The sequence below is a fragment of the Carlito syrichta genome, unplaced genomic scaffold, assembly GCF_000164805.1.
Source record: "Carlito syrichta isolate Samal-C Ts95f unplaced genomic scaffold, Tarsius_syrichta-2.0.1 Scaffold304767, whole genome shotgun sequence".
Taxonomy (NCBI): Eukaryota; Metazoa; Chordata; class Mammalia; order Primates; family Tarsiidae; genus Carlito; species Carlito syrichta.
This window is the reverse complement of record NW_007248863.1, coordinates 73321-90985: the sequence shown is the minus strand read 5'-3', so window position 1 is coordinate 90985 and position 17665 is coordinate 73321. Positions and strand designations below refer to the sequence as shown.

Genomic DNA, 17665 nt, shown 5'->3' with positions numbered 1-17665 from the left:
TCGTGTCATATTTCAAAAGTCACTTAAGAAAATTAAATAGTGTTTTGAAGCCTAAGCCCATTTTCTGTTGGGAACATTCCATTACTCAAATACCTCAATAATACATCTCTTCCCTCTTTTTTTAGTGGCACAACTTTACCGAGACATTTCTAAGCTGACAATAACATTTTAGTGTGGTTCTCAAAGTCTCCTAATGATAAGAATTATCTGAGCTATATGTTAAAAGTACAGATTTCAAATACAGATCCGGATGGTCCTACAGAGATAAAGGACATATCCTATCCAGTCCCTTGACTTATAACCCATGATTTATGCCTAAATTAACTTAAAGTAGGCTTGTTTTATATTTATAAAAGTAGAAATGTATTATATGTATATATGTAAAAATAATTTTTAATAAGATTTTTGCAGATGGGATTTTTAGTATTTTTCACAATTATTGAAGAAAACACATGGTTGTCAATCTAATTTCACAAACGTGAAGTGAAGGCCTGTAAATCTAGTCTTTAGACCAGATTACATTTCATATGAAAGGAAAGTAATGTTAGACAATTAACGTGTATCAAATTGTATCCTCTGCTTGAGTCATGTTGGAGAGTTCAGCTGCTGCAGAGAATAATCTCAGTATCCATCAAAAACGAGGACAATAATCTATTCAGTCAGTTGTTATGAGGTTTTCCCTTCCAGGGGAAATGTTTATAAGGCATCTGGAATTTCTAAATAGAATATGGTTTAACTCTGAAAAGATTTTTATGACAGGAAAAGCAATTAAAATGAACATCTTAACAATGTAAACATTATTTATCCGTTAGAACTCAAAATGCAATAAGGTACATGAAAAGAGAAAGGTGAACTTACCAAGTACTGCTCTAAAGCCAAAAGACATAGTAAAAGTAAAGTCACAGGCAGGCAGAAAAGTAAAAGAAATGGAAAAATTATTGCATATGGGTGTGAGGACACATTTACATAATTCTCTATTAAAGAAAACAGCAAGTCTGATTTCAGAGAACACAACGGGAAGCAGCAGTTCTAATAACACAAGCAGTAGTATCCTTATTCATGTTATTTCAAGGATACAGTTTCCAGAAGGGGTAAAACCCCTCCCATCACCCTTCTCTTAAAATCTTCTGGCTAAAACTAAATGCCTACTTCCCTGAGAAAACCCTTCTGCAGGATTATGAAGCTGTAAGAAGCTCATTTAAGTTCCCTGAACATTCCAGTGCAAGCTGCTGCAGAGAGTGGGAGTGGCTTGAACCCAGGTCAGCTGTGTCTGGAGGGGACCAGTCGTGTGCCTATTTGGACCGGGTTCCAAATAGCTCTGCGAGGCAGCAGGAGGGCAGTTCCCACCCAGGCGTCCTTGCGCCCCCTCCAAAATACACTGAGGTCTTCCCTGTCTCTGTGTATGTGCTTATGTGATGCCATTCTCCGAACTAGAGGCCACATCCCAACGGCACCAACTCTTGGGGCCTGCGCATACATCGCAGGCATACACACAGCCCCACGGCAATACAGTTTACACAGACTCAGACAGAAATATCATCACCTAGTGCATTCTCAGTTAGCCAGGCCTCTGGTTAACTGAAGGCTAGCCGTTTAAAAACACCCCACCTTCAAGGGTCTCTCAGGGCACAATTCATGGTTTGCTGGCACTGTAAATCCTGTGCTCTCTTGCTTGCCAGCTGCGTGTCTCCCAAGCTTAATCTCTGTGACGGCTTCTAAGCCCCAATGCCTCTTCTTTTTTCAGATTTCTCAGGTTTTTCCTATCCCTAGTTTTTCCCATGCTTCTCACTTTATATGAAAAGACAGGTCCTTTTTTTTTTTTTTTTTTTTTTTGAGTTGGAGTCTCACTCTGTCACCCAGACTGGCATGTAGTGGCCGCTCCCGGCCACCGCAGCCTTGACCTGCTGGGCTCCCGTGATCCTTGTGCCTCAGCCTTCCAAGTAGCCAGACCTATAGGCACGTACTACCACACCTGGCTATTTTTTATTTATTGTAGAGACGAGGTCTCGCCAATTTGCTGGGTGGGTCTTGAACCTGCGGGCTCAGGCAATCCACTCGCCTCAGCCTCCCAAAGTGCTGGGATTACAGGCCAAGCCACCGAGCCCAGCAAAGACAGGTCTTTTTCAGCATCACAGGCCAATCAGATGGAAGTCGTCCTTTTCACCACACAATCTTCAGGCATTCATCTCTGCTCATCTGTTTTCAACACTTATTACTCAATATTCTTTGGTGCTAGAAATGCTTTTTGGCATTACTCTGGAAGCCCAAGGAGAGATGAGAGCTGATTTCTAGACAATCTAGCCTACAGCAGCATTTCAAGTTCATGTAAATACACTGTTATAAACATACGAAGCTCTATTCAATATTTTCAAAATATCATCTCACCATAAACTGGATCCCTGCCGCCATATCAATTTTGTATTCATTTATCTTAATTCAAGGAATAATACAGATGTGGATACATGTATTTGGTTAGTAAAATGATCCAAAATGTAGCTGTCAATTACTACACTATAAATCACTTCAAACTAAAGTCACTGACTGGTACTTACTGTGGCATGATAGTTTCTATACATGGGCATTTTCAGTATTTTTGTCAAGTAATCTTCCAGTTGTTTCTGTAGTGCAAATATTTTAGATAAGAGTCAGCATGGTCACATTTATAGAAAAACGTAAGCAGTAGTGACAATGATGATATCATTTCATCTTAACTTCTATAAAACTGTTCACTTACATTGACATAATCACTGGGCAAGGAATATCAAACATCATTTAGGTATTATTTCCATAGTTCTCTGGAACTCGTATTTAAAACACTTCTTGATATTTAAATTTCCACATGCTTAGGTCTTCTATAAACTGCTGACAGGCCCCAAGCTATAGAGTCATTTAGCCCTCCATGGGGATTGTCCATAGTAGGTGGTTTTAAAGTATTTGTTGATCTTATCAAAACCTTGTATTTTTCAAATCTAACACTGAATTTATTGGAAAACATACATTGTATCTGTTAAAGAGTTTTTCAGGAAAAATAGGGAAGGGGTTAAAAGACTTCCTAGTAGGATATACTAGATTTTAAATATGTTAAAATGTGTGTGAGTGGACGGGAGGGAAGGAGGGTGGACTTGTGAGAGTGGAGCAACATATGTCAATCATATTGGCCAGGATACAAAATGCAGCACCTTTTTGCTGAATCACTAAATGCTGAAGACATAATCATGCTCAGCTGAACTCACATATGTGCACACAGTAAACCAAACTGCATAATTTTCTATGTGTGGTTATCTTGAAAAATATTTGGGGCAGACCCCTACAAAGATTTTAAACAAGATGACAACTAAAAGAAGAAATCTAACATCCTCTCTGAAACATAAAAGTTTCAGATTATAAAACAGAACTGACAGAAATTAATATATTACTTGCCAATTTTCTAGTTAAAACAATCACTTGTCCCCCCTGTACAGCACCAATCATGGAATAGAGTTGGCAGAAATCTCTCCTGAGTTTTCTGTCCTAGTGCTGTGTGTGCTATATTCCGACCTACTCTCCTCAGACCCTAACTGCCCCATTTGTAGCTCAGGATGAGGTTTTACATATATTTAAGATGAGCTACTACAAACACTGAAGCAAGCGTGTGGAAATCTCAAAATCCCCAATGATGAGTTCAGTCTTGACTCATACCAGGCCCAGGGCAGTTCCAGCAGGAAACACAGCTTCTTCATAATGTAAGTCCTAACCAAGAACTCTCTCCCTTTTCTGGGAAAATGGCTGTCCGTTGCTTGGGGAAGAAAGAAATGTCTAACTTGTGCCAGAAATGGTACATGAGCCCAGGCAGTCAGTCAGTAGGTGAGAAAAGTCACAGCCAGACCTACTTGCCTGCTCAGTAAAGGCCAAACTTCTACAGCTATGCAAGATTGTGTCCAAGACGACAGAACAGTTGGAGAACTTACCCTTCTACCAAAGAGCTGTTCCTCTCGAATCCTGTTTTCAGATGAGCGGGGCAAACTCGGCATCTCCCGAGGTTCCTCCCCCCTGACGTTCTGTCTTCTAAATGTGTGTCTAAAACGCATACGCAGAGAATGCAAACATGTATTAGATTATTCTTTGGCTATAACTCGCATAACATCTTTCATAAGATGGGTTCTTATTTTGTTTTTTTTTTTTGAGTTGGAGTCTCACTCCGTCGCCCAGACTGGAGTGCCGTGGCCGCTCCCGGCCACCGCAGCCTCGACCTGCTGGGCTCCGGCCATCCTTCCGCCTCAGCCTTCCGAGTAGCCGGAATTACAGGCATGCGCTACCACGCCCGGCTGATTTTTTGATTTATTGTAGAGATGAGGTCTCACCTGCCTAGGCGGGTCTCGAACCCGCGGGCTCAGGCCATCCACTCACCTCAGCCTCCCAAAGGCGCGGGATTACAGGCTGAGCCACCGAGCCCAGCTAGGATGGGTTATTTTTAAAAGACCAATTAAACTGAAGATCTCTGCCAACAATGGACAAGTTAGCTACAAGCAAATGAAATACACTTTCCATCCAACGTGTATACTGGGACCACTTTATAATTAATTCTGAAATGGTTACCTTCTGGTGGGAATGGGGATTCGGACGAAGGCTTTGTACTTGAGCAGCTCTCTGTGAAATTCTTGAAAGTGCTTGAATTTCCTTTTCACTTGCCATTTAAACTCCCCATGTGTTAATTCAATAGTGTAAAGATTGATACTTGGTACCTACAGTGATAAATAAAAATGGTTGGTATTTTAGATAACAACAAAATTCCAAAAGCTCTCACAGAATAATAGTTAATTAATAAGTAACATGGAAGTATACTTAAGTCCAGCTTATTGATTTTATGTAAGTACTTAAGCAAATGTTTTTCAAAAACAACTGACTACAGAAATAACATTCTCTTAAATGGTCACCTGACAAATTACATTAGACAAACTGGAAATCACACCAAATACACCTATAAATCCTGTCCCTCCAAAACACACACACACACACACACACACACACCTGAAACCAGGTAAAGCAGATAACAAGTGAAGGCCCTAATTACCTAATAGTATTCAGGAGTCTAGTCCACAAATATAAGCAGTGAACAGGGAACTGGCAGGGGCGAGAGGGAAGCAGGAGGTAGTGAATGCCAGGAGTGCCATCTTGGCCCTTTCTGTCCTTCACAAATGGCATGCCCTCTCCCCTTCTCCTCCTGAAATACATTCCAAAGTCTAGCCTCGCCTCTACCACCCCCTGCCCTGAGGCATCATCGGTGTTCAGAAAGGGTGGGTGGAGAAAGTTGCTGCAGTTATAAATATACAGTGTCTACCTGTATAATGTAATACTATATTATTATTATTAAATCCTCATAACAAACCTATAAAGTAAGCAGTATCATATTCATTATTCGGAAACCAAGAGGTTATGACACTTGCTCAAGATCACAAAGCAAAGACAGGAATTAAACCATGCGGGCTGGCTCTAGAGTCTGTACACATAGCCCCCACAGGCTACTGTCCCTCAGTCTAAAAGCCGGCAGGCAAAATAAGAAAACAAATGTTACCTTAGAGACATTTCTAGGTGGGTTGTACTCAGTAGTGTCTCGGGGAGACACGGACCCAACTCACAGGAAAAGTTTAAAGCAAAGCTGTGAACTGGGAGTCAGGCCATGTCCGTGTAGGTTGAAACAGAGCACTGGGCAAAACCAACAGGAAACCAAGGTGCACAGCTTGTGCCAGAAGCTAAATTAGGACAGCCAAGGAGGAAGAGAAGGCAAAGCCTTCCCCTGACAGAAGGTTATCATTCTATGTTTCCCCTGAGTCAGGAGCCAATAGTGGCTTTACTCTGCATGACTAGAGCTTAGCCTGAAGGGACAAAGGCCACCACCTTCCCCCTCTGCAGACTTAACAACTGTGAAATCCAGGCAGGAACAGATCAAATGTGGCTACTCCAACAACTTTTCCTAGTCCAGCCCCCTTCCAAGGGCTTTTTTTTTGGAAACCATTTTCCTTTAAAGCCTCTTCCGTGTTCAAAAAAGCACGTGAATAAGAATTCAAGAATGGGGTTATAGGAACACATCACAGAGGTGGATTACGCCAACAGAAGTCTCTCAACAGTACTCTGGGTGATGGCCATGGTCAGGCAGCATCCTGGCTTTTTTCTTGTAAAAGCCAGAGAGCATCAACATTTTCTTGCTAACCAAGCATTAGGAAAGCAAAACCTCTCCTTGACTTACACTGCCATTCTAGGTGGAACAAATATGTCTCAAGAGTCCAAATGAAACAGAAAGCTGGGGAGAGAAGAAGACTACAAGAGACACTTTACAATTTATTAAACTGATGACTGCTTTAAATGCCTTTTTAAAAAGAGAGCATTGGTCGGGCGTGGTGGCTCAAGCCTGTTAATCCCAGCACTTTGGGAGGCCAAGGCATGAGGATTGCCTGAGTCCAGAGGTTTGAGACTAGTCTAGGCAACTTGGCTACAAAAATGTTTAAAAAACTAGCCAGGCATGGTGGTGTGTGCCTGTAGTTCCAGCTACTTGGAAGGCTACGGCAGAAAGATCACCTGAGTCCAGCAGGACAAGGCTGCAGTGGCCATGAGTATGCCACTGCACTCCAGCCTGGGTGACAGAGTGAGTCTCCGACTCAAAAAAAAAAAAAAGAGAGAGAGAGCATGGCCCAGAATGGAAAAAAAGGAGTATGCAAATAAAGATTAAACAGGAAGGAAGCAAAAACCTGAAAAGTGATAAGGACTTGGAAGTGATAAATAAACAATAAATCAAACAAAACCTAAAAACATAGTCATAGCTAGGAGAAAGGAAAATGAAAGGCAATGCTTGCATTCATATATGTTTTGACAAAAGGTGAGTCCATAAACGCTCTGACCTTTGTTGTAGATGTGAAGCGTTCCACATCCAGAACTTGTGCTTTTATTGGACAGCCGCAGAGATACGTCTGTATATTAGGCTCCTTAAATCCTTGAGTGTTATAAATAGCAGAGAAAGGAATATACACTAAAAAAATAAGTAAATAAAGTTATTGCAATATGTGATACTAGCATAACCTGCCATTTACAGACATTCTTTTAAGGATTATAACATGCTAAAACAAGTAAACCCCTTACAAAACCCAGTGTTTTGATCTATCTACAAGGAAAAGCAGCCATTTGTTGATTTTCTCAAATCAGCCAGCCCCCTCAGATCGTGAGTTTTTACCTTCCTGTGTCTTGGGGTCTCCAGGAGACATGTCATATTCCACCTCTTCACCCTCAAAGTGGAGCTCCTGCGTGTCCAGGTTTTCTATGAGATTACTCATGTCAGAAGCAACCTTCTGCAGAGCAGACGTGTTCACCCTTGGCTCGTTCTTCAGTGACATGTTAGCTTTGGGCAGAGTAAAAGCAGAAGGGCTAGGGAAGAAAAAGTGGGTTCCAAAGACTTATTACCTTGGTCAAATAAAACCCTATTATACAACCTAAATCCAGGCTTACATGCAGCATATGGAAGCAAGTCAACTAGCTCTGTGCACACCTTGGTTAACCCAAACGTTCTTTGATTCGATGTTCCCCTTTTGCCATTTAAAGGAGTCTAGGCTTGTAAATTTAAATGAAGCACTCGATTGCAAACAAGAAAGAAAAGAAACACCACATTGAGTAAATGCCAATATTTCTCTCATCCAACTTTATTAACTTGGATAAATGAGGAAAGATTTAAGGGAGACTGGTTTGGGAAAGCTTATTCAGAGAGACAAATTGATTCTTAGCTGTAATAAATACAGTTAAAGAAAAAATATCATGTAAAATAAGCCACTCTAAGTATTTCCTAAAGAAAATTTAGGTATTTCACATATCTAAATATGCAGATTTAGAAAAGGTTTTAGGATAGCATAACTTTCTACATTTTCTCTGTGGATGATATCCCAAGCAAAGCATATATTACCTCTTTGAGAGATGAGATTTTGGACATGACTTTATAGGAGACATAATGACGTACGTGTCTTGAAAGGAAATTCATTAATATACCTGTTCGGAAAGATATCTGAGGTGCTAGAATTGTACTTCTCTCCTTTTTTAAAGAAAACTGGTTGTATTTCACTCTGACATTTAATAACACAAGTCGCTGCACATCAGTACACAGGGCAGAAGAGTTTGTACAGATTCTGTTTCTCATGCAAAACACTGAGATTTAGGCCTTGCTGACTGTCATCAGAAAAATCTGCATTGCTTCATATAGAAACAACCTCTCTCTATTATAGCCAGCCTCTAAAGCTGAAGGGCTCTCCTCCCAGTAACTCTTTAATACAGGCTCATTCATTGCTGCAAACACAACCACTTGCTGAGCATTCCCATGTGGGACACGAAATGAAGGGAAATGTGGAGATGAACAGATGGGACCCTGTGTTAAGGAACAACCGATGCGGGTGAGGAAAGTAACCTTGACAACCTCGGGTTTGTCTCTGGCCTGCTCCAAAATCTCGGGCTTCCTGAGAATGGACTGTGCTAAGGGGAAAACCCTGAGTTGGGTTCTGTCCCGCAGGTGCTACCAAAAAGCAAGGTGGCTATGTGAAAAATGCTAAGTGGCTTTCTTTCGGGAAACCTTCCTTTTGGGAAAAGTATTAATGTTAAAAAGGCATGTTAATTTTAAGATATGGAGAGACTAGAATAATCTACACATTGTAACATAATTGGAACAAATAGTACAGAGCCACCGGGTCAAGCTAAAATAAAAATCTTACTTCAGATAGAGAGAAAAGAAGCATATTAACTTGTGAAAAACTTAAGGAAGACTGAGAAAAGAAACAAAAAAAGCAGGATAGCTATGTGAAAAATGCTAAGATAGAGTCTCAGGCAAACCTGGGCAGCCCTTACTAAGCTCAACAAGTCTCTCAAATCCATACTGTTATGTCTGGTAGAAAAATAATGCTTTGTTTGGAAGGTCAAAGATGAAGTGAAGGAGGGCAGTTTTGGTTTGACTGGATATATTTGTGAGATCTCGAAGTTCCCCGTGAACTGCGTCATCAATCTATGTTGGCTGTAAGGAAGCTTACTGATTTCTTAGTATGCATCTGGCTAGTGATAATACTTTATATATTATCTCACTTGTCATTAGTAATAAATCTATGAACTTGACAAGAGGTTGCCATCCCCTCTTTATAGGTAAGGAAACTGAGGCACAGAAAGATTAAGTTACTTGACCAGTACTTTGGACAATCTGTCCAAGTCTATACAGCTAGTAAGTGGCGACACAGGAATTTGAATTGAGGTTTCTCTGACCCAAAGGCTGAAGCACTCAACCACAGTCTTTATCTTGCTGTCTGCTTGTTGTAGATACGTAAGTGCCCTGAAATAGATGGAAGTGTCCATATAAACGAGTACCATGGGGCAAGTCCCTTTAAGAGCTGGCTCTAAAAAGAGTCACCCCAGGATGAAATCATTTAAATCCTTAGGGTCTTGGTTTCCTCATGTATAAATTAAGGAGGTTGAGCCATTTCATCTCCAGGGTCCTTTAACACTAAAATTTTAACTGTGGATAAAAGATGCCATAAAACTGTTCTGTCTCCTCTTATAATTTAATTACTTTAACCCTTCTACTACCCCAAGAAATTAATCCAAGTAGTTTTGCACTTGAATAAAAGAAACAGGTAGCAGAATGTTTTCTAACCTGGATACTTTCATTAAGGTCTATTCAGCTTCCACTGAGGAGCCTTTGTCTCTAGTCACAATTAAAATATTTCTTTTCCTCTTAATTCAACAAATGCTAATAGATGCCAACCAAGAGTCAGATCTTGCTTTATTTAAAATACAAGAGCCAGGCGCGGTGGCTCAAGTCTTTAATCCCAGCACTTTGGGAGGCGGAGGAGAGAGGATTGTCTGAATTCAGGGGTTCGAGACCAGCCTGAGTAACATGGCAAGACCTCATCTCAACAATAAATCAAATAATTAGCCAAAGCACGGTGGCACATGCCTGTGATTCCAGCTACTTGGAACACTGAGGCAGAAGGATCACCTGAGCCCAGCAGGTCAAGGCTGTGGTGGCCATGAGTGTGCCACTGCACTCCAGCCTGGGCAACAGAGCGAGACTTCAACTCAATAAATAAATAAATAAATAAATAAATACCCTGGGCAACAGAGCAAGACTTCAACTCAATAAATAAATAAATAAATAAATAAATAAATACAAGGTAAAGAAAAATTTAGAGGAAATGAGACAAGGAAAAAGACAAGAAATTACATCATATCTTTGCTGCTTGTTAATTTTTAAAGACTTTTGGTATTTTCTATTGGAATTAAACAGAATAACCTTGCCAACTTTCTTAGCACAGTGAAGAAAAACAAAGTTTCCTCCACATGACCTTCCTTTTGGGAAAAGTGTTAACGTTAAAAAGCCATGTTAATTTTAAGACATAGGAAGACTAGAATAATCTACACATTGTAACATAATTGAAACAAATAGTACAGAGCCACTGGGTCAAGCTAAAACAAAAATCGCACTTCAGATAGAGAGAAATGAGTATATTAACTTGTGAAAAACTTAAGGAAGACTGAGAAAAGAAACAAAGAAAGCCACTTATCATTTATCATCAAGTGTTTATTATGTGATAAGCACAGTTAATGTTACTTAGTACTCACAATGTCACTACCTGGTAGGTATAATTCTTCTGCTTTAATTAACTTGTCCAAGGTCACTCAACTTATGTCAATGGTGCATTTGTCTGGCCTTAAAATCTTATGGACTTGGTTATACAGGTCTATAACTATTGATTTTATTTTATGGGTTTGAATGTCTATAAAGTCCAATTACTCTTTCATATGAAGTTTAAGTTCTGTGACAACAAGAGATGCCCTCTACTTTAATCACCATACCTTGGCAGGGATCACAGTAATCCCACAGTCATTGCAATTATGAAACAAAATATCCCAACAGTGTCCTAATTTCATCTTAGTCTTTGACTTTAATTATTTATTATATTTTATAAGACCACATAAAACCTCAGTGGACCCAAAGGTTTTGCAGATTTGTTCATGTTTTTGTGAAGACTTTACTTTTTTAATAATGGAAAATGAATCAAGTGATTTGTCCATCTCTACCTTCTCTTGTGCCCATGGCTGTTTTGTGTTGATGCTTCACCCAATAATTGCATTGCTGATTTCATTCTTGATTATTAAGATGTAAAGCCATCTAGGCTCCTGTGTTGTCAAGTCTGCATTTAGTAGTCAATGTTTTCTTTCATCTAAAATAATCTATAATGGGGAGTGAGCAGCTGCCACAGATACAGCCCATCTTAACCAGCAATGGGATAAGGGCTTCAGTGTTTACACTTGAGATAATGCAATTGATTTTGTTACCTCCTTATAAAATTATACTGCAAGATCATTATCTCTTTCGGTACCAAGAAGAGATGGTGCTATGGAGAGATAAGAGCAGCTGTGTTTGATTTCTGTTTGCATCTGTGTCTCTTAAGCAAATAAGGTTTTTTTTCCGGTTTTGAATTCTAAAATTAAAATCTTTTCAGGGAAGATTTAATGACCTCCAGTTATTCAGTGATTAAATCAGAGAATTTTCTTCTGGTCTCAATTTTCAACAAGATTGGGAAGTAGAACCTCAAAGAGAAACAGATGTCTTCCTTTTCAGATAACAAATGTATAAACATTTCCTTAGCCAAAATACAATAATAATATTGTCAACTGTAATTATGGATATTAAAGTAAATATTAACATTAATTAATATTTGCTAAATATGTACTATGTGCCAGGCACTGTACAGAGAGATTAGTTTCATGATCTCATTTAATCTTCACATAACCTCAGGAGCTGGGTCACACTGTTATCAGCATTTTTAAGACGAGTCACTCTGAGAAGGCAGGAAACTTGCCCAGGTCCCTTGGCAGGGAAACGATAGGACTAGGGGTCAACTGGGCTAATCTCACTTCAAAGTTCAGCATCTCACAAAACCAGAGGTGGGCTGGGGAGGGAGGAGGAGGGACACTGGTGAATACTTTTTGCTTTATATTATCTTGAAGTAGAACACATTTAAAAAGAACAACAACAAGCTGGGCTCGGTGGCTCAGCCTGTAATCCTGTGCCTTGGGAGGCTGAGGTGAGTGGATTGCCTGAGTCCGCAGGTTCGAGACCCTCCTGGGCAACTTGGCGAGACCTCATCTCTACAATGAATAAAAAAAATTAGCCGGGTGTGGTAGCGCGAGCCTGTAGTTCCAGCTACTTGGAAGACTGAGGCAGAAGGATCGCTGGAGCCCAGCAGGTCGAGGCTGTGGTGGCCGGGAGTGGCCACTGCACTCCAGTCTGGGCAACAGAGTGAGACTCCAACTCAAAAAAATAAAAATAAAAAGAACAACAACAAAAACCAACATGAATTCTGTGAAGATAACTGTGATTTACTTCTTCTTTTCCAACATAGTATGCAAAGTTCCCTCATTTTTTTTCCTAAATTTATACTTACCAAGAGAAATACATGCAATGGGCTCCTAAGGCAAAAAGTATATCATAATGTAAGAATGTGAAATGAGTTATGACTAGATGTTTTAAAACCAAACCAAGTCATGGGAATGCCTTATTATTCCATTTTTCTTTATGCTGAAATTAAAGACTCCATATATATAATTCTCTCCATATATATAATATCTTACAGCAAGTATGTATCTGAAACTGACTTGCTGCTCCCTGAAATGTGAAAATAATAAATATGGATTCAAGTACTAAACTCAATCTTTAGGGACATAGTAAGCTTTGGATAAACATTTTTTGAGTTCAACTGACTTTGAATGAAGTGAATGAAACTACCATATTTTACATTCTAGACTATGTATTTTGAGAAACTACATTTTAAAATCCTCTTGATACTTGGGTCTTTGAATGTTTTTAAAAGGAACGTCACTTCCATAAATATCAATGGAGGGCCTATTACGGATCTTGGAGAGAAAATCAAGTATCAGTGGTATAAGGGAAAGGTCAGATGACCTAGGATCGTTCTAGTCTTCCTATCAGTGTAACTGGGCAGTGATCAGGCCCCAGGTTTCAACATCTTCTCTGTGAAATGAAAAGAGTGTCCCCTGGCCTCAGCTCCCTGCCCTCCAGCCAGTTCTGCAGCTCTTCCTTCTCACCCTTGGCACTGTCCGCTTGTTTCCACTCCAGTTGTTCCTGCTACCTTGGGGTCCAGCCCTTTTCATGACTGTTCACCGATGAACTCCAACCCCAGAAACATACGAATATGGGCTCATACACGGCATTTTGCATATATTTTCATAGGCCCCTGGATGCTTCCTCAAGCCACATCCACTGAGCTGCAGTCATGTGCTGTTGTGCTGGCACCCATCCTCCTGCGAGCCAGGACGCTCCTGGAGGAGGAGGTCGAACACCTGCTCAACAAGTAGGTGTCGATTAAGCGACTTAACTTGCAAGCTGCCCACAGAGAAACCTGTCAGCTCCAGGTGACCCAGTGGATGCCACAAGGAGACATGACTTCCTCCGTCCACCACTTGACACTCTCAGACGTGAAACCTTCTGGCCAAGGGATTCCCAAAAGGAGTGTGACATGAAAGACGCTGACAGGCTGGCAAAGTGGTCGTAACAAACACAGCAAATTGAAAGCAAAGCTTCCTGCGTGCCAGGCTTCATCCTAAGTCTCCCCCATGACAACTTCATGAGGAGGTGTTATTATTGCCATTATTCCCGCTTTGCAGACAGTGAGACAGGCCGATCGAGGGACAAAGTCCACAAGCAGTTCTCAGCAAGGCTGGCTGACCTAAAGCCACACGCCTGCTCCCTCTGTCTTCCACCTGTGCCAAGGATAGGCTCTGCTGTGACGTGGTCACCACCCTGCTCCTGCCCGCAGTCTCTTCAGCCAGCCTACTGACATGTCCATGGCCAAGAGACAAAAATTCGAGCCCTAAATTCAGTCCCTTCTCAGAGCTTCACACCTAGTCTGATCTCAGGCTCAGAGCCAAGCAACCTGCCGCTCACTTATCCTTCTCTCCTGGCTACATCTGGCCTGACACCGACCCTGCTCTCCTTCCTAGGTGTCCAGGTTGCTGCTAATGATCTGACTCACTGTACCCACAGAGCAGGAGCTGACGCCACGTTCTCTTGCTTTCCCCAGCTAAACACAAACCAAATCTACAATGACATTAAGCAAGATAGTTTCATGGTCCTTAAAATGTCCAGAATCTCTGCCATTGGCCAATCTCAGCTAAAATAGCATGCTATAGGATACTTCTGATCAAAGCTCTCACAGTCATTTTTAACACTAACTGAAGAAAACCAGGAAAGCATCGTGACACAGAGGTGCCAACAGATCTCACGAGATGTCACTGTTTCCAGAAGGGACGGGGACAGACTTCCAGGCAGCATTTTATTCCCCCATACTGAAGTAGGACATAACTCACCAGTTTTAGCATGAAAATCACATCTTGATTCTCATGATTTTCCCTAAATCCTTTGACCTCTGAAGATGGCCTTTCAAAAATACCCAAGACGTCTGTTCTCTGGCACAAGCTTTCTTAGTCATGTCCTTTGGTGTGTCCTAGGGGTAGACCTTACCCTCTTTGCGGCAGTATCAGCTTCTAGGTCATCTCCGTGAGACCTTTGAATTCAAACTCTGCTTCCAGAGTTATATTCCAGGCAGGTGCAGTGTTAAGGGAAACTGGCTTCTATTCCAAATGCTGGTGAGCAGGAAAATCCTGTCATGTCCTGAGTGCCTACAGTGGGAGGCACATTACACGTATGCCTTCTAATCCTCCCAGCAATTTCATTTTAGACCGCGGGCACGCAGCAAAAGGACTTATGCTTTTCGAGGCTGCTCAGCGGGGCGTGTCAGGAGTGGCCCCAGCACGGGTGCTGCTTGGGAAGCCCTCAGCCCCACAGCCTCCCTGGCCTCTGCCCAGCACTCTCAGCCCTTCTCCTGATGCCACCGGCCACCTCAGCCTTCGCCCAGGAAAGGGCAGGGCTTCTGCACAGCCTCCACAGCACACAGCAACAGACACTCCATCCAGACCCTCAGTGGCACTGGCTGGTCTGGAAGTTTCTAGGCTCAGGTGAAGTGCTGCACTGGTGGGGGGGACGGAGGAGGTGGAATCTCATGTCCTCAAGAGCTGTGGGATAGGAGAAACACAGCAACTCAAATCACACAACCTATGAGTCTGGAGTGCATTTCGTTGCTGGCAGGTACATGCCTTCCCTTCTCCTCACCCTGACGGTGCTGGGGACGCTGGTACCACACAGCAATCTGGAAGAGGCTTCATGTGACTGAGAGACCGGTTGCTTTTCTTGGGAAGCCATGGCCAGCCAGGCAATGAGCTGTCTTGCTTTCTTCCCTGCCTCGCTTCTCTTCACGCTCAATTTTGCTGCTCTGGAATTAGAACTACTCCAGTAAAGCTGACACGCACCCTTAGCTCAGGCCCGATGCAGCAAACCTGGGCTAGGATGGCATTGGAACCAAGATTCCAAAGCCCATGGGGTTTGCTTTTTGCTTGTTTTTTACTGACCCATGCTGCCTTCTGCAGAAATCTATATTGTGCCAAAGTCAGTGGTAAGAACAAAAAGTAAACCTGCAGCAGACTCACCACATTACAGGCTGTGTGGTCCAGGTGTTTTGCATGTGTGAATTCAGCATGGCTTTACAGCAGACCTGTGAAATGGCAGCTATTCTTATCCTCTTCTTATGGGCAAGGAACCTGAACACACAGACAGGTTAAGGGACCTGCTCAAAAGCGCATGGCCTTCGGATGGGAGTCAGCTATCTAGTTTGCTCCGATTTTTGCCTGGAATAACCTGAGTGAAATCACTCTAGTTAGTGCTCAGCTTCCTCACCTAAAAACTGAAAATAAATATATCTGTTCTACATGAATATACAGTTCTCTGTGTTTAGGACTTTACAATAGATACATTAGTATTTTAAAGAAACTCATCTCTCAACATCATTAAATGTCAGAAAAAACAGCACATTTCAAGTGACCCCACACAGAAGATTGAAACCTAGCCCGATGCCAAGGGTATTTAGATGAGGATTCTAAACCAATATCTAAGAAAATTTACTCCCACTTCTAATAATGACAATGCACATTATAAACATTTATATTTTAAGAGAAAACATAGAAGGGCCACTCCTAATAGCAAAGCCTGTTAATAAGATAATCAGGTATGAGTGAAAAACTTTGCACAATCACTAGATTGACTTAAATCAATAAAGATCCTAAAGGGAAATTTTTTCTTTATTAAAAAAGATAGTTAATATTGCTAAAAATTGTGGTTAGACTTCTAAAAAAATAGTGTCCTTCCATGTTAAATGAACACTCAATTTCTTTATGGCCCAAGCATTCCTTTCTCTCACTTTCCTCCAAAGCAATGGCCAAACAACCTCTGTCAGGGTGAGTTTTGGCAGTACAGAGTGTTTTCAATGACACCCCATGAATTTCACCTATGACAAGAATGAATCTGACAAACACACGTTGTAATCTCCTCCAGACATTCTCTAGTGCTAATCAGCTATTAAATTTTGTTACAACCACTGGTAGACATAGCACAATCACAAATTTTTGCCCATCTCTAGCATTGCAAAAAAAGTCTGTTGCACAATTCTATGGTAGATACGTGCTTTTGAGACCAATAACTTGAAATCTGACTCTCCTTATGCTGAAACAAGTTATTTACATCTCTCCAAGTTTCAGTTTCCTAACGTGAAAAATAGAAGTAATACTGAGTGGCTTAGAGCCTGGGCTGTACTAGATGCTAAAACAATGTTAGATGTTCTGATTCCCCCAGGTATCCTAAGAGTTAGGAGTAAGAACTCTGCCCAGGGTGCATATATCCATATCAGAATCACTTTCCTCCTAAGCACAGCAACTAGCAGCAAGAGTCGGATCCTGGGGATGGCCTGATGTGTACTACAGACCACACAGCTACAAGCATCTGGAAACAAAATAGACCGCCTTTCTTCAGAAAACACAAATAAATTATAATTGTTTGGAAAAAAGTTTTACTCAAGGATAACAGCAGTGGCAGCAGCAACCAAAACAAATAACAGAGGAAAACTTGCAGTGTCCAAGAATGAAGAAACAAATTAAAGTCCAATGGGTACACTGGAACTGAAGCTGAAGGGCCCAAAGGGTTTTGAACTCAGAACTCCAGAATCACATTTCTTGGTTCCCCTGAATAACTTGTAGGAGATATGATCCCAGGACTAGGAGAGGAGGCAGGGGCCTGGAAGTAAAACTCCTACAAAAACCCTAGAAGTTCAAAGAGCTATGCTATCCATTTAAAAGAGACTAGAAGAACCACATCCAGCAGTTCTGGAAAGAAACTACCTGGAACTGTGGTAACTACAAACGGTAAGACAAACTTTATAAAAAAGTATCCAAGATCACAACTTCTTGCTTTCAGAAATAGAGGAGTAGCTTCCATTAGATCAACCATCTCACAGATAACAACTATATATTCTGGACAAAATATTAAAAACAGTTGCCTGAAAAACAACAAAGTCAAGCAGAATCTAGAGGGGAATCTACATTTGGAAGAAAGAAATAGAATTTTTTTGTTTAAATAAAGCCTGTGGCCCCAGACCATGCCAACTTATGTGACTAAAACTTGGATAGAAAATCCATAGTAATACTGGCTAAGATCCAAAGAACAAACTTCACATCAATCATAGCAACTTAGAAGTGAGGTCAGAAA

At 41.2% G+C, this 17665-nt stretch overlaps 1 protein-coding gene across 1 annotated transcript in view; it reads right to left on the bottom strand.

The window, feature by feature from the left end:
* The window catches only part of PLD1 (phospholipase D1), a 171673-nt gene that overhangs the window by 129964 nt on the left and 24044 nt on the right, over positions 1–17665 (bottom strand). The window contains exons 2-6 of the mRNA XM_008060895.2: positions 7202–7392; positions 6873–7000; positions 4576–4721; positions 3948–4056; positions 2553–2618 (exon numbers count right to left, since the gene is read on the bottom strand). Of these exons, the coding sequence (XP_008059086.1) occupies positions 2553–2618; positions 3948–4056; positions 4576–4721; positions 6873–7000; positions 7202–7361 (609 nt within the window). The 5' untranslated portion in view covers positions 7362–7392. The remainder of the gene's footprint in view (positions 1–2552; positions 2619–3947; positions 4057–4575; positions 4722–6872; positions 7001–7201; positions 7393–17665) is intronic.